Source organism: Mastigoproctus giganteus, chromosome 12 (assembly GCF_048544385.1).
Source record: "Mastigoproctus giganteus isolate SK-2022 chromosome 12, ASM4854438v1, whole genome shotgun sequence".
Lineage (NCBI taxonomy): Eukaryota > Metazoa > Arthropoda > Arachnida > Uropygi > Thelyphonidae > Mastigoproctus > Mastigoproctus giganteus.
In genome coordinates this window covers 165,214,819-165,240,576 of record NC_143586.1, presented here as the reverse complement: position 1 = coordinate 165,240,576, position 25,758 = coordinate 165,214,819, and the positions used below count along the sequence as shown (strand labels likewise).

Sequence of the window (25,758 nt, the reverse complement as noted above, 5' to 3'; positions counted from 1 at the left end):
GCCATTACTCTGTCATTCACTGATCTATAACTATCAACTGATCTGGCAATTCTCTTGTTCACTATAAATACCACACCATTTCTCCTGATTTTTTCATTCCCAGAGTAGTAAACCGTAAAATCGTCTGACTGTAAGTAGCCATTTCCCATCCAATTTATTTCACTGACAACAAGGATGTCAATCTTTGTCCTAACCATTTCTTCTTTTAACGATATCCATCTTTCCATGATTCACATTCCAAACATTCCACGCGCCCATCTTATGGGTGTGTTTTTGTACAGCACAGACTGTTCCCTCCATCATGGGCTGCCTCAGCAAGCAGGCCTCCTGAAGGCTTTAACCAAATTGCATCATCCACAGGTTGATTCCACATTACTAGAAACAGGTTGTTGCTCTTCTCCAGTAGCATGTTTGATACTTGCTAATACAATTAGTATCTGCCAAATTGGAAGTCGCAGATTATTTGACTACACTGCACAGATATTATAAATCTAGCCATAATCTTTATTATGATGATGTCACTTTATCAGGAGAAAATAATGTAAAAGACACTTGGAAACAGTGGCAAATTTGTTACAAAGAAGTTGGATGTGCCAAATGTTACTAAATCTTCAATAACATTCATAGAAGGCCATTTGCACTCATCAGCTGTTTGTCTCCAGATCTTGTTGAAAGAGACCTTTACTCTACTTTTTTTTTTTTTTGTTCTTGCATAATTTAATCTCAAATTCCTATAAAATATTTTGTGCAATGACATTTCAATATAAATCAATATAAATGTATGTGTGATGTTACTATCGTGTACTAGCCTGCTAAAAATCCTTTGAGTAACCAGGTAAACACATTTTATGATATGATTCTACCAGAAGCTTTGTTATTACTTTACAATTTTCAATAGTTGCTGATAGCACTTTTAGTCTTCGTAACTAACCAAGTGCTAAGTGTTTTCCTTTTAGGCATTCAACTAATAATTAAAGAGCTTGTGTGACATGCATATATTTTTCCACAGGATGTCAACCTTGTACCATACTTTGGAATTATAGTTATTTCTGATATATGAAATTTTAATGATTATAATTGAAGGTAGGGAAGTCTTGTTTAAGATTACTGCAAGAATACTGGAATTTCCAAAAACGATGTAATGAAGTGATACACAGCTGATTCCTCCCTAAATTATGCAGATTCAATATAGAGTTAGAAAAAACTTCAGAAAGGGAAATTAAAATATAAATGAAGAGAGCATATATGAATAAAGGATACAAAAAGTGTGTTTTTTTTTTGTATAAGTATAAAAATCATTCTTATGTACTGAATTTTTGTTTAACCTCCAAACAAGTAACAAATGTAAAAGTATACATATCAAAAATTCACTTTTTAAGTGTTTATTTTTAAATTATAAAAAAACTGCAAAATAAAAAAACTCCAAATATAAAATAATGTAATGTGTATACACACACACACACACACACACACACACACACACACACACACACACACACACACACACACACACACGCTCATATATATACACACATATATATATATATAAAACAAAATTATTAATAAAACCATTTTATAACAAAACACTTAAGTTTGATAGAATGAAACTTTTGTTTTTAAATAAACAGCACTGACTGAGGTATGACAAATTCTTACCTTTCGATCTTTATCTCCCCCCACAAGCTAAAACAACTCACCATTACTAACAAAGTTAAAAGACAAATTTAAAAAGTTCATACCAGATGGCATTGTTTTTAGGATAACATCATACCAGTTTATATCCATAATTTCAGGAGGTATTAATTAAAAATTCACTCTGATCTGATTTTATAACAAATGATTCTTCTCTGTAAAGAAATTCAATAAAATCTTACCTTTTAACATACAAATGTATGCCAGTGAAATGCTGCCTTTAAATGAATTTAAGCAGGCACATTTTTGAGCACTTTTTGGGAGACAGAAGGACCAAGTATAAAACTATACATATGGCAGTGAGATCTAATTAAGTACAAAAGTAACCGTGCTTAAAATGTTGGTTTGGTACTAGTGAAGATAAACAGTTTTCAGAAATGGCTTTGTTCTTAAATGTATATGCTAGCAAGTACCCTCTCACCTACAAGAACTATATACAATATTAGTGAGCTGTACAAATATTCTATATTCATGATGCAGGTCGTATCAAAGTATTCTAAGTTAAGCTCATAACTTCTGATTTCCTTTCATCATTTTCTAATCAGGACACTTAAAGCATACAATATATACAATTCTTTCTTCAACATCATTTACACATCTATTGTAGGTAGTGTATTTCTATGAACTTACAACAAAAATACAAATATAGGAATTTAGTATAATTACCTATAGGAATTATGTAGGGAAAAAAAAAGGTTGTAATGCCTATTAAAAAAAAAATAATAAAAAAGATAAGTTTTTTTTTCCCAACAAATAACAGATCATATAAAACAAAAGGGTTATTTATGGCAGTTTCCAAGTCAACACCCTTTTCTGCTAACTACTTTCCTTTCAGCAAAATATCATGCAGTTCCATTCAAGTTACTGCAGGTCCAAGGAAGAGCAGCCCTATAGCTAGCCTCTTGGTTAAAATTAACCCCCCCCCACCCCAACCAACCCAATTTTCTACAGATTCAATGTAAAATTTTCAGAGAGTCCTGTGCCTTATGTCCAGTACATGACAGGTTGAAAAATAATTTTTTTTCTTCATTAATATACCTGCTTTCCTTAAAATCACCTTTTCAGTCTTACCAAATCACAGAATGTTCTGGACTTCAAAAACTCACTGTCATAGAATATTGTATTGCCTCTGGCAAGTTTGTTGATCTTGGAGAGAGAGAACTAAACATTTGTTCTACACACCAGTTTATGATTATGTTCTAGAAAGACAAAATGCAGATATGTAAAAGAAAAACATTTCAGGATCTTACTTAACTATCCATATTGTGTGCAATTTAAATCTGAGTAATCTTTGATTATTCTGTCACATTTTAGTTTCTAGTTACTGACTGTCATACTTTGGACACTTTTCCATCTGTGATATGGTAGGGTGGGATTAAAGTGGCTTGTGGGGGAAGCTGTCTTAAATTTGGTGTGACAGGCCTGTTGAGAGTTAATACTGATAACTGGTCCCCTGGAAATGGATTGGGGTGTATATGTGGACCTGGAATCGCATGATTTGAAGTCAACTTCTGCTGGGACAAAGAAGAACCAGGAGACATTGAGAGTGGCACCTGGGAAAAAACAGTCATTGGTGGAGCTGAAGGTACTGTTGTACCACTGAGATTTGTGGAACCTGTATTGTTACTTGGACCTGTGCTGCTATGTTGACTGCCATTATGAGTACTAACAGAATGTGCCATGCTGAGGGTTCGGACATGCATGGCCTGCCACGAACAAAGACGAGCATGGAGCTCTTTAAATGTAGGTCTCCGGGCTGGGATTTCATGCCAACATTCTACCATCATAGCATAAATATGAGCAGGACAATCTTCTGGGCAGGGAAGAAGTTGCCTAGAGCGAATCATATCAATAACTTCTTGATTATTATAACCATAATAAGGCTGCAAACCATAACTAAATATTTCCCACAGAACTACTCCAAATGACCACACATCACTTTCAGTTGTAAATTTGCCATATAAAATGGATTCTGGGGGCATCCATCTTACTGGCAGCAAAGACTTGGACTGAACTCTATAATAATCAGAAGAATAAATATCACGTGACAAACCAAAATCTGATATCTTGACAGTGAGGCTTTCTCCTACAAGACAATTGCGAGCAGCAAGGTCTCTGTGTACGTAGTGATGCCCAGCTAAATATTCCATGCCTGCTGCAATCTGTTTAGCAATATGTAAAAAGTCTGTCAAATCAAGAATTTGTGGTGTTCCATCTTCACTACTTGCAGAAACATCAGAGCGTGGAGAATGCATAATGAGATATTCATGTAAGTCACCCTGAGACATATACTCAAATAACATACAAAGTGGCTCCTCTCTTGTGCAAACACCTAATAGGCAAACTATATTAGGGTGATGAAGATCTGACATCAATTCAGCTTCCCTTTGGAAATCCTGCTGTGTTTTCAAAGTGGCATTTTCTTTCAGTGTTTTGATCGCTACTGGTGTTACACTTCCATTACCATGTGCACCTAACAGCTCTCCACAATACACCTTTCCAAATGCTCCTTCTCCTAATTCTTGCAGAAATCTAATAGAAGTTAAAGGAATCTCTGCAACACGAAGCTGGGTACGTGGGATAAGAGCTTTCATCTCCAATTGTTGATGTTGTCCCTGCTGACTGAGAGGCCTGGCAGGAATCTTAGTTGCCTTTGCAGGAGGGGGAGAAGGTTTATTTCTTCTGCGAACACACCAGAGACCCAGCAGAAGACCAAGTAGAGCTACCAAAGCTATTGTTGGTAGCAAGATATACAGCCATAAGTAGTCCACTGAAAGAGGAGAAAAAAAAAATTTCATTATTTTCATTTTACATACAGTTTTTCTATTCACTAAATTTCATGTATGTTTTAAAAGGAATAAAAGGCAAGCTTTGATGTGAATGCTACTCACTAGAATGTCTAAATATATCCACAATTTATTTTATGGTTAAAAAGACAAGCTATAGCAACAGTTTATCCAATAGCCACAACAGGAGTACAATAGAAAAGCAGATACAGAGAAACAGTACAGTGGTGTTCCTAAAAAACCATAGGGAGAGTACCAAAAATAAAAATTATTTATTGTTTATATTCTGGTACAACGATCACCAGGTCAGAGGAGTTTATGATAAATCATGAATAGAATTATGTATTTACGATTTGGTATAGAGTACTGAGCCCTGAGGAACACCTTCTTGAACATATGTTTGTGAGAGATCATTTTGATATTTCACTTAGAAGGTTCTCTGTTTCAGGAAATTTTGTATTAAAATTGTAAGCATCCTTGCAAACCATAGCTACGATGGTCTTTTAGAATGCCAAGTTGTTGCTAGGAGGTACTGATAACCTTTTCTATATCAAGACTGATCGAAATTAGATGCTTATTCCTCAGAAAAGCATTTGTAATAGTTGTCTCGCTTTTATCATAGAGTCCAGCAATGATCTGTTTTTATGAAACCATACTGATTTACAGACACTCCCCGACTTACGTAAGGTTGTATTCCGCTGTGGTTGTTGTGGTGTTTTCTGGCACAAGGGCTACTTAGGCCATATTGCACCTCCCAAATCAATTGATTTTCTATATAAAAACTGCTTGAGCAGCAGTTAGAAACAGTCATACATTTTTATTTTGTTTTAAATAGAAAAAGAATTCAGAGAGATTTGCTTCTTTACCTATTCAGAGAGAGAGAGAGAGAGAGAGAGGTTGTTGTAGATCTGAAACGAAACTAAGACATTCATCGGGCATTGTTGAACAAGTTACATTCAAAGAGTATATGTTTTACTTTAAGTGGTTCCGAGCAGTGTACACACTGAGGACGATCATTTCCTGTAAGCAGATATAGATGTGTGAGGTGAGTGTGACCTATACGGGTTCTGGCTAAGATTACTTCTTCTTCTCTGTTGTTGTTATTTGGTTTTTAGGAGCATTAGCAACTAAGACCATATTGCTCCGGGGATATGCGGTGGTCATTTCCTGACCTTTCTGCATCCTCCGTATTTGGTGTCTCATGGGCTCAAACCCTGGTCTAATCACAAAGCATATGCTACGCACTGCTGCTCCTGCCCACCTGGCTACACGGAGGCACCTTTCTTCTTCTCTATTTTTACGAAGGCTAGAAGTCCATAATTGTCGTTCAGGTTTTATTTGAAATAGCTTGTTATTTGTTTGCATATTCCACAGAAGTATTCATTGTTCCATAGATGCTCTTCATATATTATGTCTATAATCAGGATATGGGACTAGGTCATTTCTTGAAGATATGTTGGAAGAATGATTTCAGCATTATCTGCACATTCATTTCCTGGAATACGACTATGGTCAGGGATCCATGAAAAGATAACAGTTTTCTGATGCTTATGAAGATGCATCAGCTTATGTCTTATGAGCTTTAATAAAGGATTGTTAGGTGGGGAAGTGCACAATAATAAACTCATACACCAACTGTTTAAATTGAATTAAGAAAATTAAGAAAATTTTTAATACTGTAAAATAAAATATAGTACAAACAATCTATTTACAATAAATATAAAACTTAAAATGGATTAAAATAAATATATAAAAATAAATATATAAAACAATTAAAATACAGGATAAAAGTGCTAAAACTAGACTGTAGCTTTCGGAAGTAGTAGTAGTAGTAGTAGTAGTAGTGGCACTTGATGCAAGAAAGCAAGTGTAGGAGCTTATGCAGCATCAGCCAAAAAAAAAAAAAAAAAAAAAAATCACACCATACCCTCCAAATGCCTGTCCAGTTCCTCCTTAAATTTATTTAACCTATCAACTTCCACAACAGATGGAAGTTTGTTCCAGCAATTAACCACCCGCTGGCTAAAGGCAAATTTCCGCACATCTATTCTACATCTATCCTTTCTTAATTTGAACTTATGTCCCTGTAGGTTCGTATTCTGAACAAGTGGGAGGATCCCATCAGAATTCAGCGTGCTCAACCCATTCAAGGCCTTATAGACCTCAATCAGATCACCACGCAGGTGTCTAGTCTCCAGCCACTGCAATTTGCAGAACTTAAGCCTCTCTTGGTAAGAGGATCCCTTCATTCCCCTCACCAATCGTGTTGCTCTTCTCTGTACACGCTCAAGCAAATCTACATCCTTCCTAAAATGAGGCCTCCAGACCTGTACGCAGTACTCAAGGCGTGGCCTGACCATTGCCTTATACAGAGGGACAATCACCTCCTTTTCCCTGCTAGCAAAATTCCTATATATCATTGACAAAACCCCATGACCTGCCCTAGCAGCCTGTCTACATTGCTCAGAAAACTTCATATCTGACTGCACAATTACTCCCAGGTCTTTTTCATTTTCTACCACCTTAAGTGTAGTACCACACAGTTGGTACGTTTCTCTGGGGTTACTTCTACCCATATGCAGTACTTTGCATTTGTCAAGGTTAAACTTCAGTTGCCACTTCTTAGCCCATCTGCCCAAATTATCTAGATCCTGTTGCAGTAGCACACTGCCATTACTGTCATTAACAACCCTGCCAACCTTCGTGTCATCTGCAAACTTCGACATTAAGCCTGATATACCTTCATCAATATCATTGATAAATATACAAAACAACAGTGGACCCAACACCGAACCCTGTGGGACTCCACTAATAACATTAGTCCACGAAGAGCAGCACCCATTGATTACCACCCTCTGTCTTCTCCCACTTAACCATCCTTTTATCCATTGTAGCAACTTACCCTTAATCTGCTTCCTTTCTCAACAGTAAGTTAAAACTTACACAACACGTCCTTAAATAGCTGTTTGTTGTTTGTTTGTTATTTGGTTTTTAGGAGCATTAGCAACTAAGGCCATATTGCTCCGGGAAATGCGGTGGTCATTCCCTGACCTTTCCACATCCTCCATATTTGGTGGTGACGGGCTCGAACCCCGGTCTAATCAAGAAACGTGTGCTACGCACTGCTGCTCCTTCCCACCTGGCTACAGAGGCACCTTCCTTAAATAGCAGGCTCATGGCACTTCCACACGTGGTTTGACCGGCGCATGGGTGGTACTCCCTTCATGCGTATTAGAACCGGAAATGGCTCAGGAGCGCGGAAAGCAAAACCGTTCATCCGTACTGAGGAACACAGCCTCAAAGAGGAGATGCATACGCATACCGCTGTCTCTGTTAATAGTATTATTGTCTGATGAACAGATTCACAAGCTCTCAAGCCACTTGTGGTTCCAGAACCCATGCGCCCAGTCAACAATGACAGCATTCTCTGGGGAGATCTGGTTTTAGTGCTTTTATCCTATATTTTAATTGTTTTATATATTTATTTTTATATATTTATTTTAATCCATTTTAAGTTTTATATTTATTGTAAATAGATTGTTTGTACTATATTTTATTTTACAGTATTAAAATTTTTCTTAATTTAATTTAAATGGTTGGTGTACGAGTTTATTATTGTGACATGGGTTTTCCCAACCTCAGAGGCCTGTTTCAAGATATAGGTGGGGAAGTGCTTTTCAAAGCTAAAAGAGCTAAAAGTAAAAAAACTTTTACTTATTGACAGCAGTGAGATGTTTTTCAGAGTAAGCTTAATGGCATGGAGCTCAGCAGTGAAGCTGCTGCATTTGGTTGGAAGTGAAATTGAAACAGTTGTATTAGGGAAGACAGCACCTGCACCCACTCGATTGTCAGACTTTGAACCATCAGTATAGATATTGGCAAAGTGTGGGTACTTTTGTGAGTGAGCAAAATGTAGTTGTTGGATGTTAATATTTGCTATAGAACCTTTACCCCATTGCTCAAAGTATTCATCAGAAGAAAGTGTGAAGGTAGTCCACGGGGGATTCGGATCTTTTGATTCTCTGAGGATATTATCAAGCTGAATGCTCCAGCTTTCTGTTGGATTCTGCAGTCTGATAACAGTAGGCTGAATTGTTCTGGGTTTATTTGCATAGGGGTTTTCCACTGAGGATCATGCAGTAGTAGCCAAACAGGATGCGTGGGCAGGCTTTTAATTTTAGCTGAGTAGTTCATTGGCAACATCTTTCTTCTGATGCTAAGTGGAGGTTCATGAGCCTCAACATAAAGACTTTGAACTGGTGATGTTTTGTATGCACCTAGGGCTATCCTGAGAGAAGAGTGTTGGATGGGCACAAGACGGGCCAAGGTGCTCTCCCTAGCTGAGTCAGAAACAGGTGCTAATTAGAGACTTATATAAGTGGAGCAGGGTATAACGATCAGCACCCCAAAATGTACTGGAAATGACCTGGAGTATATTCATTTTCTTTGTGCAAGTGGTTCTTAGATATTTGATGTGCTCCTGGAAGTTTAACTTCTTATCAAAATTTAGCCCTAGGAGGCAAATACTGTTCACAATTGGTAGATGATGACTGGTCAAGTGGAACTCAGGTTCAGGATGCATTCTGCGCTTTATGCAGAAATGTATGGCTGTAAATTTGTGGCTTGACAGTTTGTATCCATTTTGTGCCATCCATAATTCAATGTTATTAATGGATATTTGTAGATGCCTCTCAATATAGTTCATATTCTGGAAATGGCAGGATATGGTAAGATCATCTGCATAGAGATACGAGTCAACAGTGTTTGGAATGCTGTTTCTGATGTTCTTTATTTGTATTGCAAACAGAGTGGCACTAAGAACAGAGCCTTGTGGAACTCCTTGTATGTATGTTGGAGATAAAACCTGCTGGTACCTAACTTGGAAAGATCTATGCCAAAGAAAGCTTTGAATAAAATATGGTAAATGGCCTCTCATATGAATAGAATGGAGATCTCTTAGGATGGCATAGTACCACGTGGTATCAAAGGCCTTCTCTATATCAAGGCATATCATGACGAGATGTTGATTTCTGATGAATGCATTTCTTATGTTGGATTTGGCTTTGGTCATGAGGTCTAGGGAAGATCTATTCTTCCGAAAGCCAAACTGATTATGTTTTGGGAGGATTCAAGGTACTAGTTGAGTCGATGGTGAACCATTTTTTCCAAAGTCTTATTCAGGTAGCTGGTTAGAGAAATTGGTCTCTAGTTATTAGGAATCGAATGATCTTTTCCAGGTTTAGGTATGGCTATTACATAAGAATGTCGCTAGGAAGTAGGGAATATGTTTTGAAAATATCCTATTGTAAAAGCTTAGCAATGAAGATAGTGATTTCTGACTGAGATGTTGAATCATTATATTGTAGATTCCATCAGAGCCAGGAGAGCTATTTCTTGAGGTAAATATAGATTCTTCCAGTTCAGTTATTGTGAGTGGTTAGTTAAAGGACATGTAGCTTTAAAATTCAGTTTCCTTTTCTCAGCTTCAGCTTTAATTTTTTGAAAAGTCAGTTGATATGCAGTTGAGGCAGACAATTCACAGAACACTGTTCCTAAGGCACTGGCAATTTCCTCAGCAGAGGAGATCTCCTTCCCATTCCAATTAATAATACGAGAATGCAGCATATGATATTTATCATTTAGTTTCTTTATTTTTTCCCAGACTATTCGGGTAACAGTATCTTTGTTGATTGAGGAGGCAAATTTTATCCAAGAGTCTTTTTTCACCTTCTGCCAATTATAATGAACTTTGGCTCTCCGTCTCTTGTTTGTTTGTTTGTTTATTTGGTTTTTAGGAGCATTAGCAACTAAAGCCATATTGCTCCAGGAATATGCGGTGGTCATTCCCTGACCTTTCTGCATCCTCCGTATTTGGTGGTCACGGGCTCGAACCCCGGTCTAATCAAGAAGCGTGTGCTACGCACTGCTGCTCCTGCCCACCCGGCTACGGGTGGGCAGGAGCAGCAGTTTATTTCATTCGAATCTTGCAGCCATTGTTTTTGTATGGAGTAGTAGAGAATTCAAATTTTTAATTGTGGTAACTAGATAGCTCTAACATATAATTATATAGCGTAAGACGCATCACTGCATTTAGGATTCTATGAGATAGCGTAGTATTGACAATTAATTAAATTTATTGATCTTATTAATTTAAAATATCATGCCCCAGACTAGAGCAGCAAAGCAATGGGCACAAAGCGGCAGGAGTGCTGTGACTCGGGGGAGAACTGAGGGGGGCAATTCCCCAATGCATCACAGCCTAAAAAAAAAATGTGCAACTTGTGAAATGTTTGCCGAACTTTGGAACAGAACATGATCTAGCCAAGGAGGATGTCTTTGTGTGTGCCAGGTGCAGAGAGTGTCTAGAAATTAGGCATCAACTCAGCGTTCTACTGGGCGTCTATGAGAGCTTGAGATGTAGGGTAGATGCCCTCGAAGAAATTAATATGAGGGGCCCCGTCAAGCCCTCAGCTGCCCAACTCAATGCCAGGGCTCACTCCTGGGCATCAGGCAACACAGCGGCAATCTCCAAGGCAGAATGCGCTGGTCCCAAAGGAACTAGTTATTGTTGGTGACTCTATTGTTAGGGAGACAGGGAATATATTGTGTAAAAAGGATAGATGGAACAGGACCAGGGTATGTCTGCCAGGGGCAAAAGTTGATGATGTTGAAAAGCATATATCTTTTAAGGGCACAAAGGGTGATATTGTTGTACATGTTGGCACCAATAACATTAAGAGTAGGAGATCTGCAGATTTACTTAACAAGTACAGGTCAATGTTGCAAAAAAGTCGCGAGTTAGGGTTAAATTTGAAAGTGCCTGCAATTCTGCCCAGACACGATAGGAGGGAATACATGATGAGAGCCCTGTCAATCAATTCGGCCCTGGAGGGAATGTGCAAGGCTCAAGGGGTTGAATTTTTTTCAGCGTGGTCTGTGCTTGGTTAACAGGTTGTTGTTATTTGGTTTTTAGGAGCATTAGCAACTAAGGCCATATTGCTCCGGGATATGCGGTGGTCATTCCCTGACCTTTCCGCATTCTCCGTATTCGGTGGTGACGGGCTCGAACCCCGGTCTAATCAAGAAGCGTGTGCTACGCACTGCTGCTCCTTCCCACCTGGCTACGGAGGCGCCCTTGTTAACAGGAGAGACTGCTTCTACAGGGATGTGATACACTTAAATAGAAAGGGTGCAAGAATATTTGCTGATGCTATCGAGGCAGTATTAGGTGGGTCGGAAAACTGCTAGCTTGGGGGGATTCACAGACTAAAAGATTAAAAGTAACTGCAGGTAGAGGTGAAGGTGATTCTTGCACAACTTCTATTAGAGTAAGTAGCGACCTAGAGCGAGGGGTGCCGAGGGTTTCAGGGACTGGTGGCAGTCATCGTGAAACAGGTGGGTATATGAGATGTGTCAGGGTAACTAGGAATAGGTGCATGTATACCAATGCTAGAAGTATAGTAAATAAATTTGAAGAATTTGAAGTGTTGGTCAAGACATCAAAGGGAAATATTGTTGGGATAGCAGAAACGTGGTGTCACACAGATATAAGGAATGCAGAACTGCAATTTGGGGAGTACAATGTGTACAGAAAGGATAGACAGCACAGGAAGGGAGGAGGTGTTATGCTGTTAATTAAGAAAAACATAAAATCAAAAGAAGTGCATCCAGGTGATATAGATGAACAGTGCACTGTTGAGTCAGTTTGGTGTTACATAAGCACTGTGAAAGCAAAAATAAGAGTGGGAGTGTGTTATAGGCCTAATGACTCGAATGAGTACAATGAACAATTGTACAAAGAAATAGAGTGGGCTAGTAAATCAGAATGTCTTATGATGGGGGATTTTAACTTTCCAGATATTGATTGGAACTTGTGTGTTCGTCACCTACACACTAGTAAGACTTTTGTGGATTTATTGGATGATTGTTTTCTGCAGCAGCATGTTCGAGAAGCAACCAGAGAGGGTAATACTCTTGATCTGGTTATCAGCAGTGATCATTCGTGTATTAAGAATTTGCAGATAAAGGAACCACTAGTTGGCAGTGATCACAGTGTACTGATGTGGGATTTACTTAAAGATATAATTACCATCAGGGCTAAAGGAAAGGGTTTTTGCTTTCATAAAGGTGAGTACAGTGGGATCAACTGACGATGTTATCAACAGCAAATTCTAAGTGGGAAGCATTCAAGGAATTAATCGTGGAAGCTACTAAAAGTTTCATACCTATTAAGAAATATTGTTCAAGGTTTAGGCCTAAATGGTTATCAAATGAACTAATGAGACTCGTGACAGAGAAGAAAAATGCATGGGATGCATATAAATTATCAAGCGATTCAGAAGCCTATCGCAGATATAAGATAATCTAATCAGGTCACAAGGGAGGTTAGGCAGACGAAGGCAGATTACGAGAAATCTTTGGCAAAAGATGCTAAGAAAAACAGCAAGGATTTCTTATATAAACGCTAAAAGGAAGGGGATGAATCTGATTGGTCCACTTGATATCGATGGTTCAACTGTTGATGATCCTGCTCAGATAGCAAACAAACTGAATGAGTATTTTGCATCTACATTCACAATGAGGAGTTATTAAGGTTTGAAAATGGCAGAAGGTTATCAAATTGTAGCAGGGTGCTTAATGATTTTGTAATAACTGAAAGCAAAGTGAAGGAGAAATTGTTGAATTTAAACATAAGAAAGGCACCTGGGGTGGTGGGATCTATCCAGTTATTTTTTATTTATTTATTTTTTTTTTTTGGTAGTTGTTGGCACATAGGCTTCTGTGGCCATAATGCACCTCCCAAGGTTTTTGCAGTACTTTGATCCAAGCCCGAGGCGGGAATCGAACCCGCGACCTTTGGGTTGCTAGGTAGGCACTTTACCCACCCGGCTAGCCCGGTCGGCCCATATCCAGTTATATTAAAGGAGGCGGCAAAGCAACTAAGCAAACCCTTAGCCATAATTATGAGAGCATCCTTGGACTCAGGGGAGGTCCCCACAGACTGGAGATGTGCAAATGTATCCCCAATTCACAAAGGGGGATCGAAGGGTGACACGAGTAATTACAGACAAGTTAGTTTAACTTCTGTTCTGGGTAAAATAATGGAGTCACAGGTTAAAGATGCATTGCAGGATCATCTAGACAAGACTGCAGCAATAATTCAGACACAGCATGGGTTTTTAAGGGAAAGTCTTGTCTGACAAATTTGATTGGTTATTATGATGTGGTTACAAAGGAACTGGATGCAAAAAATAATTTTGATATTATATATTTGGATTTCAGGAAAGCTTTTGACACTGTTGCGCATGGAAGACTATTGTACAAATTGGAGCAGAATAGTATTAAGGGTAAGTTGCTACAATGGATAAAAGGATGGTTGAGTGGGAGAAGACAGAGGGTGCTAATTAATGGGTGCTGCTCTTCGTGGACTAATGTTATTAGTGGAGTCCCACAGGGTTCGGTGTTGGGTCCTCTGTTGTTTTGAATATTTATCAATGATATTGATGAAGGTATGTCAGGCTTAGTGTCGAAGTTTGCAGATGATACAAAGGTTGGCAGGGTTGTTAATGACAGTAATGGCAGTGTGCTACTGCAACAGGATCTAGATAATTTGGGCAGATGGGCTAAGAAGTGGCAACTGAAGTTTAACCTTGACAAATGCAAAATACTGCATATGGGTAGAAGTAACCCCAGAGAAACGTACCAACTGTGTGGTACTACACTTAAGGTGGTAGAAAATGAAAAAGACCTAGAAGTAATTGTGCAGGCAGATATGAAGTTTTCTGAGCAATGCAGACAGGCTGCCAGGGCAGGTCATGGGGTTTTGTCAATGATATATACGAATTTTGTTAGCAGGGAAAAGGAGGTGATTGTCCCTCTGTATAAGGCCTTGAGTACTGCGTACAGGTCTGGAGGCCTCATTTTAGGAAGGATATAGATTTGCTTGAGCGTGTACAGAGAAGGGCAACAAGATTGGTGAGGGGAATGAAGGGATCCTCTTACCAAGAGAGGCTTAAGTTCTGCAAATTGCAGTGGCTGGAGACTAGGCACCTGCGCGGTGATCTGATTGAGGTGTATAAGGCCTTGAATGGGTTGAGCACGCTGAATTCTGATGGGATCCTTCCACTTGTTCAGATTACGAACCTAAGGGGGCATAAATTCAAATTAAGAAAGGACAGATGTAGAATAGATGTGCGGAAATTTGCCTTTAGCAGTGGGTGGTTAATTGCTAGAACAAACTTCCATCTGTCGTGGAAGTTGATAGGTTAAATAAATTTAAGGAGGAACTGGACAGGCATTTGGAGGGAATGGTGTAATTTATTTTTTGGCTGATGCTGCTTATTTCATTGGCTTATTGGCTGATGCTGCTTAAGCAAGTGTATGAGCTTATTATAAGCTCATACACTTGCTTTCTTGCATCACATACTACTACTACATGGAATCATATGTTCACACAGATGTTGATGACACAGTGCTAGAATTGCATGCAAATGATATCATGAAATCAGGATGCCCAACATTTCCCAGAAAAAAAAAAAAAAAAAAAAACTAGAATAAAACTGACAGAGTCCACCACTTGTAAAAAAAAAAAAAAAAAAAAAAAAAAAAAAGTCATCAGTTTTCCTTAACCAAGCCCAAACAACGAATAAATTCATGCAATGGAACTCCAGTGGTCTAAGCAGTAATTTTCATGATTTGAATGATTTACTTATTAATATTTATCCAGTGGCAGTATGCTTACAGGACACACTCTGCCCCCACAAATTTTTCCTAAATGCTAGAATCATACTCTATATAGGAGAGATAGGTATGCTTAGACTTCTCCTTGTAGCGAGCTTGCAGTTCTGGTGATATGTACTGTACCTTTCGCACTAAATAATATGTGAAAGGTAGAGTAGAACTTTAAGGTGTAAAACCGTCGACACAGAACCTTTCAGGCCTGTTATCAAACTGTACTTTCTCAGCTTTATACATAGTAAGAAAGTGTTCAACGCAGATCAATACTTAGCACTACGCTTTTTTTTTCTTCTTACACTAAACACCATGGCGCAAAAAATCTGCAATACTCAAACTATATATTCATGCAGATGATCTTATTATATCTTGCCATTCAAAAAATATTCAAACCAGTGAAAATCAGCTACAACTTTCTTAAATAAGTTGGAGACATGGACACTGCAGAATGATTATTTCTTATTACATTTTAAGTCCAAAAAACAGTTACAATTCACTTCTGCAAAAATCAAATTCTACATCCAGAGCTGGAACTAAAGGTTAAAGAATCACCTGATCCTTTGCACCAGAATTTATTTTCTAGGTTTAATGTTTGACACCAAAGTCAACTTTGTCTCACATATAACATACCTCTGAACTGTCTCGTTGAACATACTCTTAACATACTCAGATCCATCTCTGCCATGACTTGAGGTGTCTGTAGATATACTCTTCTACCTCTGAACTCACAAGCGATGAATAATGACTTCAGGTTCTCCCTGCAAATGACAGTTTTCATACATTTTTGCCATATGCACAACCTTTACCCTAAACCTGAATTGAGACTTGGACAGAATGCTATTCGAGTAATACCAGAGACTAGATTTTTGGGACTTGCGTTTGAAAGAAAGTTGACCTTCGTGCAACGTGTTCATCAACTACATATGAAGTGCATGAGAGAGCTCTGAATATCCTACATATAGTCTCTTCTACACCTCTATCGTGCACTTGTGCATTCCAAATTAGATTATGGGTCCCAAGTATCTGCATCTGCTAGACTCAGCATACTCATCAGGCAATCTGTATTGCCACTGGAGCACTTCAAACGCATCCTGTTCAAAGTCTTTATATCAAAGCAAGTGAACCATCGTTATTGCTTCATCAAAAGCAGTTTTCTCTACAGTATGCTTTCAAATTGAAATCCCTGCCAGACCATCCAACATCGACACCCATTTTTGAGCCACATTTGGAAAATCCCTACAACACTCACCAGACTGAATCATCCATTTGGTACTTTTCTCAAACAGGAGTCTGTTGGAAGTCAAACAGATAACAATCCCACCAAAAGAATCTTTTGCTCCCATTGCACACTACTTACTGAACACTCAAAAGCCAGCTCAAAACACCCAGTCAGCTGCCACTCCTATATCAATACCACCTACTGCTCCACCTCTACCTAAACAAAATAAGAAAGAAAAAAACCTGATTTGCTGCCCATGGCAAATGAAAAAATAGATATAGAGGTGAAGGAACAAATGGAGACATGATCTTGGATCTTTTTGCAGACAAAGATATGGATGCTGGACAATGTCCAGTCTTTCCCAAAAAGAATAAATCCAAGACTGGGAAATTAAAGCCCTCAGCCCTTCGGAAGCCCACAGACAGACCCACAAAATCTAAGTAATGTCCACTTCCAAATTGTATTCAGGAACCCTATGATTATAGGGATCAGCTAACTGTATATCCAATCTCTATTAGCATTGTCTCAAAGAACTGTGACAAACTAAGGGCTGCTATACTAATTTTCAGCTCTAATTTGGTTGACCAGAATTGATTCCTTATGTACATTGCATGCAGTCTGCGTTGGTATTGAAGCTAGTTGGTGACAATTTTTCATTATATCTATGTACTGTCAGACCTTCATTACTCTCTTACGCTATTTTGGAAGAGGCATTATTCAGACTGAAAGCAGAAAAGTGTTTATCTGTCTGGATTTGAATGCTAAAAATCTTTTATGGCATTCTAGGTTTATGGAGGCAGGTTATTGGAAGAGTTGATATCCTCATTGAAACTTGAGATCATTAATTAGCCTGGTAATGAGCCGTTGTTTTCAGATATTAATGGCGAGTGTAACACAGATATAACAAGCCAACATGCTTCTGCTACAGGAGACATATTTAAAGACAAATGGAGACCCTCATGCATAGCTATTCTACCATTTGGAAAGACAGAACTGGAGATGGATCTGCCCATGGAGGAGTCTCCATTCTTGTGGGTAAATATACCCCCTTTCAAACTATGCCGCTGACTAGCAATTTAGAAGCAGTGACCATACATTTTTCAGTAGGGTTTCTTCTTACTATCTGCTAAATCTATTTGCCACTTGGGAATGACATCTCCCAGGCAGACCTTAACGATCTTGTTAAGCAATTGCCACTCCCATTTCTATTACTAGGTGATTTCAATGGACACCTGTGTCCATTGAAATCACCTAGTATATTATAGAGCAATTGCTGACCTGGCCCTTCTTAATGTGGGATCTAATACCTTTTTTCACATGGCTACTCAATACGTTTACTGCCATTGATCTTTCCATCTGCTCCGCTTCCCTCCTGCCTATGTGTACGTGGGAGGTTGAAGAAAACCCTTACGGTAGCGATCACTTCCCCATGATATCCACCCTTTGCAATGGGAGACCATGCCACCTATTTAGGATACCACAGTGGAAGATCGATCACGCTGACTGGAATGCCTTCAAATATCTGGCAACATTCAATATGACCACAGTCAGCCAGGAGCCAATTAATGAAGCAGTTAAGTACATCACAGAAAGTATTGTCCATTTAAACTTCTGTTTAAAATAGCAGGAATTCACACAAGAAATGCTTGATCATTGGAATTCTTGGCACTGGAGCCCTGACTTACTTGCCCATTCTATTTGTCTGTATATTGTTCATTATAGCCATTTGACCTATAACATGTGCCTGCTCTCATTTTGTTTTCCCAGTGCTTATGTCACACCAAACTGACACCAAAGTTAGTAATAAATGTACTTAAAAAAAGAAAGAAAAAAAAAAAGGAAGTTTTCTTTCTGAATCCTCTCTTATAACTTTAAGAAAAGAACTGCTTTAAATAAACTGAATAGAGAAAGGCAGTAGAACCTGAACAGAACCTTAGTCGCTGATCAAAAAAGCACTGTATAGATTGCACATTGATTGCTTGACCACGAACACACTTGGCACCTGGGCCTGTTTCTCAGTTCATGAATGCATGATCAGAAACCTGGGTATATAGTCTAACAATGCTTCTGTTCTGAGTCTCTTATCTGTGTTGTCATTTTTTGCTTCTGTGTTGCAGTTGCCATTTTCTTATAAGGCCTCTGCTGAGTTTCTAGAAGAGTTAACGCATCAGGAGTCATACAGCTTGAGGGGTGGGCTGAGCTTCCCACCCAACACAGAGTACAAAGGGCTTCCCAGCTAACAATACATGTGCTTAGAAGCATTATACCTACATTCCAATCAGGCTGAATCCTGTTCTCAGACAATCTGGGTAGGGGAATGGAATCGGCACAGATGTCCTTTGTAAGCTTACTACTAGCCAATTGACCCTTTGCAACTATCACAGATCTCTTTTGTCAAAGCAGGGGCCCAAAGTTGCATTTATTAGAGATAGGCCCTTTAACCATCAGGATCTCCATTTCTGAATTAATATGGTATTTCAGAATTCACATAGCAAACACAAGATTCTTAATGTTAATCTGAAACCTTGGCTATGGGTGTCAGATCCTAAGTAATGTCCCCTTACTATATATACACCATGGGGTGGGGTACAATGTTTTATCTACTCACTGTATATCAATGATTTACTCACTGTATATAATATACAGTTGAGTGTCACAGAATAACATATTTGCTGAAATTCACTGCACTCTTCTCACAAGTGGTGGGGGGGGGGCTGAATATCAGCTATCATTCACTGGAAGAATGTCCATGTCAGACCTCAGGGACCAAAACTATGCTTGAAATTTATAGTTAAATAAATTTTACAGCATAAACCACTTTTCACACAGTAAGTTTCTATTAAAACTTAAAACTTCAGATTAATTTCTTTTTAGCAAAATTTTTATATGAAAAAGTTTTTGGTCAACTGAGTTTTTGAGTGCGGCTGCTGCTACTTAATGAATTTAATTAAAAATACATATTTGAAATAGAATTAATAATTATAAATAAAAAATAATAAAATTAGAATTAATTTGCAGTACATTAATATACTTCTGTCAGACATAGATGTTGATGTCACATATACTTACCACACTGTGGAATATTACATATTTCTTTTCTAACTTGGGGGTCAGTTGTAAAACACCAGGGCTGTGTCTCTTTCCCTCCTGGGTTCCTACAATAATTATGACCTCCTACCAGTTCAGGATAATCAGCTGTACGAAAGAATATCTGATGACTCCAGTGCTGACATTTAAGTCCAGAAGCAGTTTGGGACATTGTTCCTCGGTAGGCATCACCATTACCTTCATAGCAAGTATCTTCTGCAAAACAGATGTTAAAATTATAATTAAAACTGAATTTTTCTTCACACCTACAACTAAAAAAAAAAAAAAAAAAAAATTCAAGACCACTGAATTTGAGGCCAAGAAGTACAAAGATTCATGAAGCAGAAAAAAACAGAGGGTGAATGCCAATATTAAATTACTATTAGAAAACAAGATTGAAATAGGAACACAATCAATTTATAATTAGTTCATTATACATTTATTATGACTTTGTCTAAGCATAGCTTGTTTTATCCTGTACAGATTAGTTTTTGCTTCATTGCAATCAGTTAAGTTTTGATTGAACTGTGCCTGTTTAAGTGAATCAGTGTTTAACTCTTCTGAGAAAATTGAGTGATTGTAATTTAGAGGGAAAAACTGTTAAGTTTTTAGCGAAGCTGGGTAAAAATGGTGCAGAAACGTTGGAGATGTTATGGAAAGTGTATAGTGATAAAACCATGAGTCAGCCAAGTGTGTCCAAAAGGTTCAGAGAGGGACAGGAGGATACCCATAATGACAAGAAGACTGCCAACTTCAATGATGGGTGAGAATGTGAAAAAATTCAAGAAATCGTGTACCAAGACCGTTGGATGAGCATTCGACTAATTGCAGAACAGTTACACATTGACAAACAAGGTGTGTGTGCAAATGGTTCTGCACATCCTGATAGACAATCAGAAGAATATGGAAGTTTGCAGTGCAAATTTGTAAAAAATTTGTGAAACCCGAATTTTTAGATTTAGTGATAAGAGGAGATGAATCCTGGGTTTTTCACTATGATCCACAAACCAAGCATCAAAGAATGAAGTGGCAAACTCTCTCTTATCCCCGTTTATCATCTATACTTGTTGTTTTCTTTGAATAGTGGTGTTGTTCATTATGAATTTGCCCTGCCAAATCAGACTGTTAATCAAATGCTCTACATTGAGATTTTAGGAAGACTATAAAAAATTCGAAAGATGGCCAGACAAATAGTTTTTGCATCATGACATTGCACTGTGTCATTCATCTGTTGTAGTGAGAGAGTTTTTAACAAAAAGCAAGATCACTCACCTTATTCACCAAACAACCAGAAGAACTCAACACAGCAATTAAAGAGAGGAGGGTAGGTTGGGTAAACTGAAGGCAAGAGCAATATTTCTGGTAGGTGTAAGTTGATTATCTTTTTTAATCATCATTCATTTTGCTTCAATTACATTTTGTCCCTGCAGCTCTTGGGTTATTTCTTCCTTTGTGACATTTAATAGGTCTGAATTAGATATGTCACCCTTAGATGAATTTAGGGTTGTGGGAGGAGATATTTTTACTGGAATGCCAGCAAAATAAAAGTCTGTAAAAGTTTCACTGAATGTTTGTGGTTCATAGTTTCTACTAATAGGACTCCTGATTGCAGTCTCCTTAGCAGATTCTGCAATACCTTTCAGATGTTTCTTTATGAGAAAGGGAAACAATTTACTCATAAGCTGACTAGTGAGGGAGTGGAAAATTAAAACTATGGGTAGGGTTGCTCCATCCAGTCAATCTTCTGTCTCTTTGGATTATTTTCAAAATCTGCATTAGGCATGGAATCTGGATCAAGAGATCCATAATTGTTTCGTCTCTTGCTCCTTTTAGCTCTGGGAGAGAGTTTCTTCTTCCAGGTTACCGGCCCGCTATGCAGAGGCAGGAGCAGTGCCACCAGTGACCAAGCGGTTGTAGAAGTTACAGAGTTTATACAGTTAAGAGTTTAATATGTATACACACTAAATAAAGAAAACTAGATTTCCTTTCTGAGTTCTTACTTTAATACTTTAAGCACAGAACCACTTGAAGTGAACAAAAGAGAAAAGGTCAATAGAAAAGAATTGAAACTTTATCGCTGGAAAGGTTGTTGAGTTTAATGACACATAGGCTGCTAGGGTGATATTGTGTCTTTCTAATGGTGAATATGAAATATTAGCCTCATTGTAATAACTATAATTTATGATATATTCCTATACAATTTAGGAAAGTAAATAGTTATTTTTTATTAGGATCATCTCCTAGAATCTGCACAGTCATCAATAAATTTATTGATGACTGTGTATTAGCAATTGATTTAAAGGTGTTTAAGTGGATATTTTGAAAGTGGGAACAGTCCACTAACAAATGGCAAATGATCGGTTCTACTTAAAGGTCTGTAAAATCTATACAGATGGATCAAAATCTGAGACCCAAGTAGGTGCTGCAGAAACCTTCCCTTCATTCACCATCCATTGCTTTCTTGCATCACATGCCACTACTACTACTACTACTACTTGAAATGATGTACATTGAGGAGTGCTGTCATTGGTTAATAGATACAGGTGAGCGATATGCATATGCCCAATTCTTAGCCTTCCTAAAATTATTTCATCTCGCCTGTTTTTGTTTTTTTGGAAGCTGAAGAGCCACAGCTTTGGTTGTGGTTTTATTTGGTAGAGTTTGTTTCCTGGATAACCTTTAGCATTAGTAGAGGCATATGATGCAAGAAAGCAAGCTTATGCAGCATTAGCCAAAAAAAAAAAAAAAAAAAACCCCACTTCCACTTCACCCCTCCGTTCGTTCGAAATACCTCTCCAGCTGAGCCTTAAATTTATTTAGGCTATCAACTTCCACGACAAGGGATGGAAGTCTGTTCCACCAACCAACTACCCACTGCCTAAAGGCAAATTTCCGCACTTCTATCCTACATCTGTCTTTCCTCAATTTGAACTTGTGCCCTCTCAGGTGATTATTCTGAGCAAGAGGAAGAATCCCATCAGCATTGAGCATGCTCAAACTATTCAAGGCTTTATACACCTCTATCAGATCACCTTGCTGGTGCCTAGTCTCCAGACACTGTAATTTGCAAAACTTAAGCCTTTCTTCGTAAGAGTACCCCTTTGTTCCATTCGCTAATCTTGTTGCCCTTCTCTGTACTTGTTCCAGCAGCTCTACATCCTTCTTGAAATGAGGCCTCCAGACCTGTATACAGTACTCAAGGTGTGGTCTGACCATTGCCTTATACACGGGAATAATCACCCCCTTATCCCTGCTAGAAAATTTCCTGTATATCATTGACAAGACACCATGAGCTACTCTTGCAGCCCGTCTGCACTGCTCAGATAACTTCATATCTGCCTGCACAATTACCCCCAGGTCCCTTTCATTCTCTACTACTGTCAGTGTAGTACCACAGAGTTGATACGTTGCTCTGGGGTTGCTGTTTCCCCATATGTAGTACTTTACATTTGTCAATGTTAAACTTCATTTGCCACCTCTCAGCCCATCTGCTCAACCTTTCCAGATCCTGTTGCAGCAGCATAGTGTCAGTAGTGTCCTTGACAACCCTGCAAACCTTTGTATTGTCTGCAAACTTGGACATTAAGCTTGATATACCATCATCAATATCATCTACAAATACAGAAAACAATAATGGACCCAACACTGAACCCTGAGGGACTCCACTAATAACATTATTCCCCGATGAGCAGTGTCCATTGATTACCACTCTCTATCTTCTCCCCCTCAACCACCCCCTTTATCCATAACAGCAATTTGCCTCCAATGCCACACTGCTCCAAATTGTGCAGCAGTCTTCCATGTGCAACAGTATCAAAAGCCTTTCTAAGATCCAAGTATATAATATCAAAGTTATTCCCTGCATCCAGTTCTTTTGTGACTGCATCATAGTATCCAATCAAATTGGTCAGGCAAGACTTCCCCTTAACAAACCATGCTGTGTCCGAGCTATAACTGAAGTCTTGTCTAGATGATCCTGCAGTGCTTCTTTAACCAGTGCCTCCTCCATTAATTTTCCTGGAACAGAAGTTAAACTCACAGGTCTATAATTACTTGTGTCGGCCTTTGATCCTCCTTTGTGAATTGGGGTCACATTTGCACATCTCCAGTCTGTGGGTACCTCCTCTGGGTCCAAGGAAGCTCTCATAATTATGGCTAAGGGTTTGCTTATTTCCTTTGCTGTCTCCTTTAATATAACTGGATAGATCCCATCCACCCCAGGTGCCTTTCTTGTGTTTATCTTCAACAGTTTCTCCTCCACTTTACTCTCAGTTATTACAAGATTCTCTAGCTTACTGCCAGAGTTGAATACACCTCTGGCATTCCCCTTGCTGAATAACTCCTCATGTGCAAATGTCGATGCAAAATATTAATTTAGTTTGTTAGCTACCTGAGCAGGATCATCAACAGTTGACCCATCGATATCAAGTGGACCAATCTGATTCATCCCCTTCCTTCTAGAGTTTACATAAGTAAAGAACTCTTTGCTGTTTTTCTTTGCATTCCTTGCCAAAGATTTCTCGTAATCTGCCTTTGCCTGCCTAACCTCCTTTGTAACTTGGTTACAGATCAACTTGTATCTATCATAAGCTTCTGTGTCACGTGTTAATTTAGGTATCCCATGCATTTTTCTTCTCTGTCATATGTCTCATTAGTTCATCTGACATCATTTAGGCCTAAACCTTGAACAATATTTCTTAGTTGGTATGTAAAGCCTAGTAGCTTCCAAAATAAGTTCTTTGAATGCTTCCCATTTTGAATTTTCTGTTGGTAACATCTTCAGTTGGCCCCACTGTATAGAATTTAAATACTGTCTCAGACCATCATAGTCGCCTTTACGAAAGCAATAACTCTTCCCTTTACCCCTAATGGTAGTTACCTCTTTGAGTAAATCCCATTTCAACACACTGTGATCACTGCCACCTAGTGGTTCCTTTATCTGCAGATTCTTAATGAATGAAGAATCACTACTGATAATCAAATCAAGAGTATTACTCCCTCTAGTTGCCTCCCAAACATGCTGATACAGAAAACAATCATCCAATAAATCCCAAAAAGCCTTGCTAGCATGTGAGTGACCAACCCACAAATTCCAGTCAATATCTGGGAAATTAAAATCTCCCATTATAAGACTCTCTGATGTACTGGCCCACTATTTCCCTGTACAGTTTCTTATTATACTCATCAGAGTCATTAGGCCTACAGCACACTCCTACTCTCTATTTTGATCTCCCAATGACCAAACTGACTCGACACTACACTGTCCAGCAATGTCGACTGGCTTCACTTCCTTGGATTTTATGTGTTTCTTAACTAATAGCATAACCCCTCCTCCCTTCCTATCCTGTCTATCCTTTCTGTAGATGTTGTACTCCCCAAATTCCAGTTCTGCATTCCTTATATCTGTGTGACACCACGTCTCTGATATCCCAACAATATCTGCCTTTGATATTTTGAGCAATACCTCAAATTCATCAAATTTATTTACCAAACTCTAGCATTGGTGTACATGCAAGTATACATGCACCTGTTTCTATTCTTAGCTACCCTAACACAACCCATGTGTTTACTTGTACCGCAATGACTCCCAGCAGTCTCTGAAATATCCTGCATCTTGTTTTTCAGGCTTCTGCTCATTCCAATAGAAGCAGTGCAAGAATCACTTTCACCTCTGCCAGTGGCTACTGTTAAATCTATTAATCTTTGTATCCCCCCAAACTAGCAGTTTTCTGACCCACCTAACACTGCCTCGATAGCATCAGCAAATATTCGTGCACCCTTTCTATTTAAGTGTATCCCATCCCTGTAGAAGCAGTCTCTCCTGTTAACAAGTACAGTCCAGGCTGAAAAAAATTCTACCCCTTGAGCCTTGCACAATCTTTTCAAGGCCGAATTGATCGACAAACCTCTCATCATATACTCCCTTCTATCGTGTCTGGGCAGAATTGCAGACACTTTCAAATTCAACCCTAATTCACGTTTTTTTTTCATCAGTGACCAGTACTTGTTAAGTAATTCTGCTGGTCTCCAACTCTTTATATCATTAGTGCCAACGTGTACAACTATATCACCTTTTGTGCCCTTAAAAGATGATATCCGCTCTACAACATAGAGCAGATATCATCCGGATATCGACGTACAGCGGATATCAACACAGAACGTAGAGCTGGCCATTAACCTTTACAGGTTAATGGCCAGCTATTACAACATGCTTTATGAATGATGTGTTTGTAATCTGTA

General features: G+C 38.6%; 1 protein-coding gene across 1 annotated transcript in view; it reads right to left on the bottom strand.

Annotated features, from left to right (window-relative positions):
• Positions 1-2,995: 2,995 nt before the first annotated feature.
• The window catches only part of LOC150077570 (tyrosine-protein kinase transmembrane receptor Ror-like), a 313,346-nt gene continuing 290,583 nt past the window's right edge, over positions 2,996-25,758 (bottom strand). Inside the window, exons 7-8 of the mRNA XM_090385946.1 lie at positions 19,501-19,734; positions 2,996-4,462 (exon numbers count right to left, since the gene is read on the bottom strand). Coding sequence (XP_090242072.1) covers positions 3,024-4,462; positions 19,501-19,734 — 1,673 coding nt within the window. The 3' untranslated portion in view covers positions 2,996-3,023. The remainder of the gene's footprint in view (positions 4,463-19,500; positions 19,735-25,758) is intronic.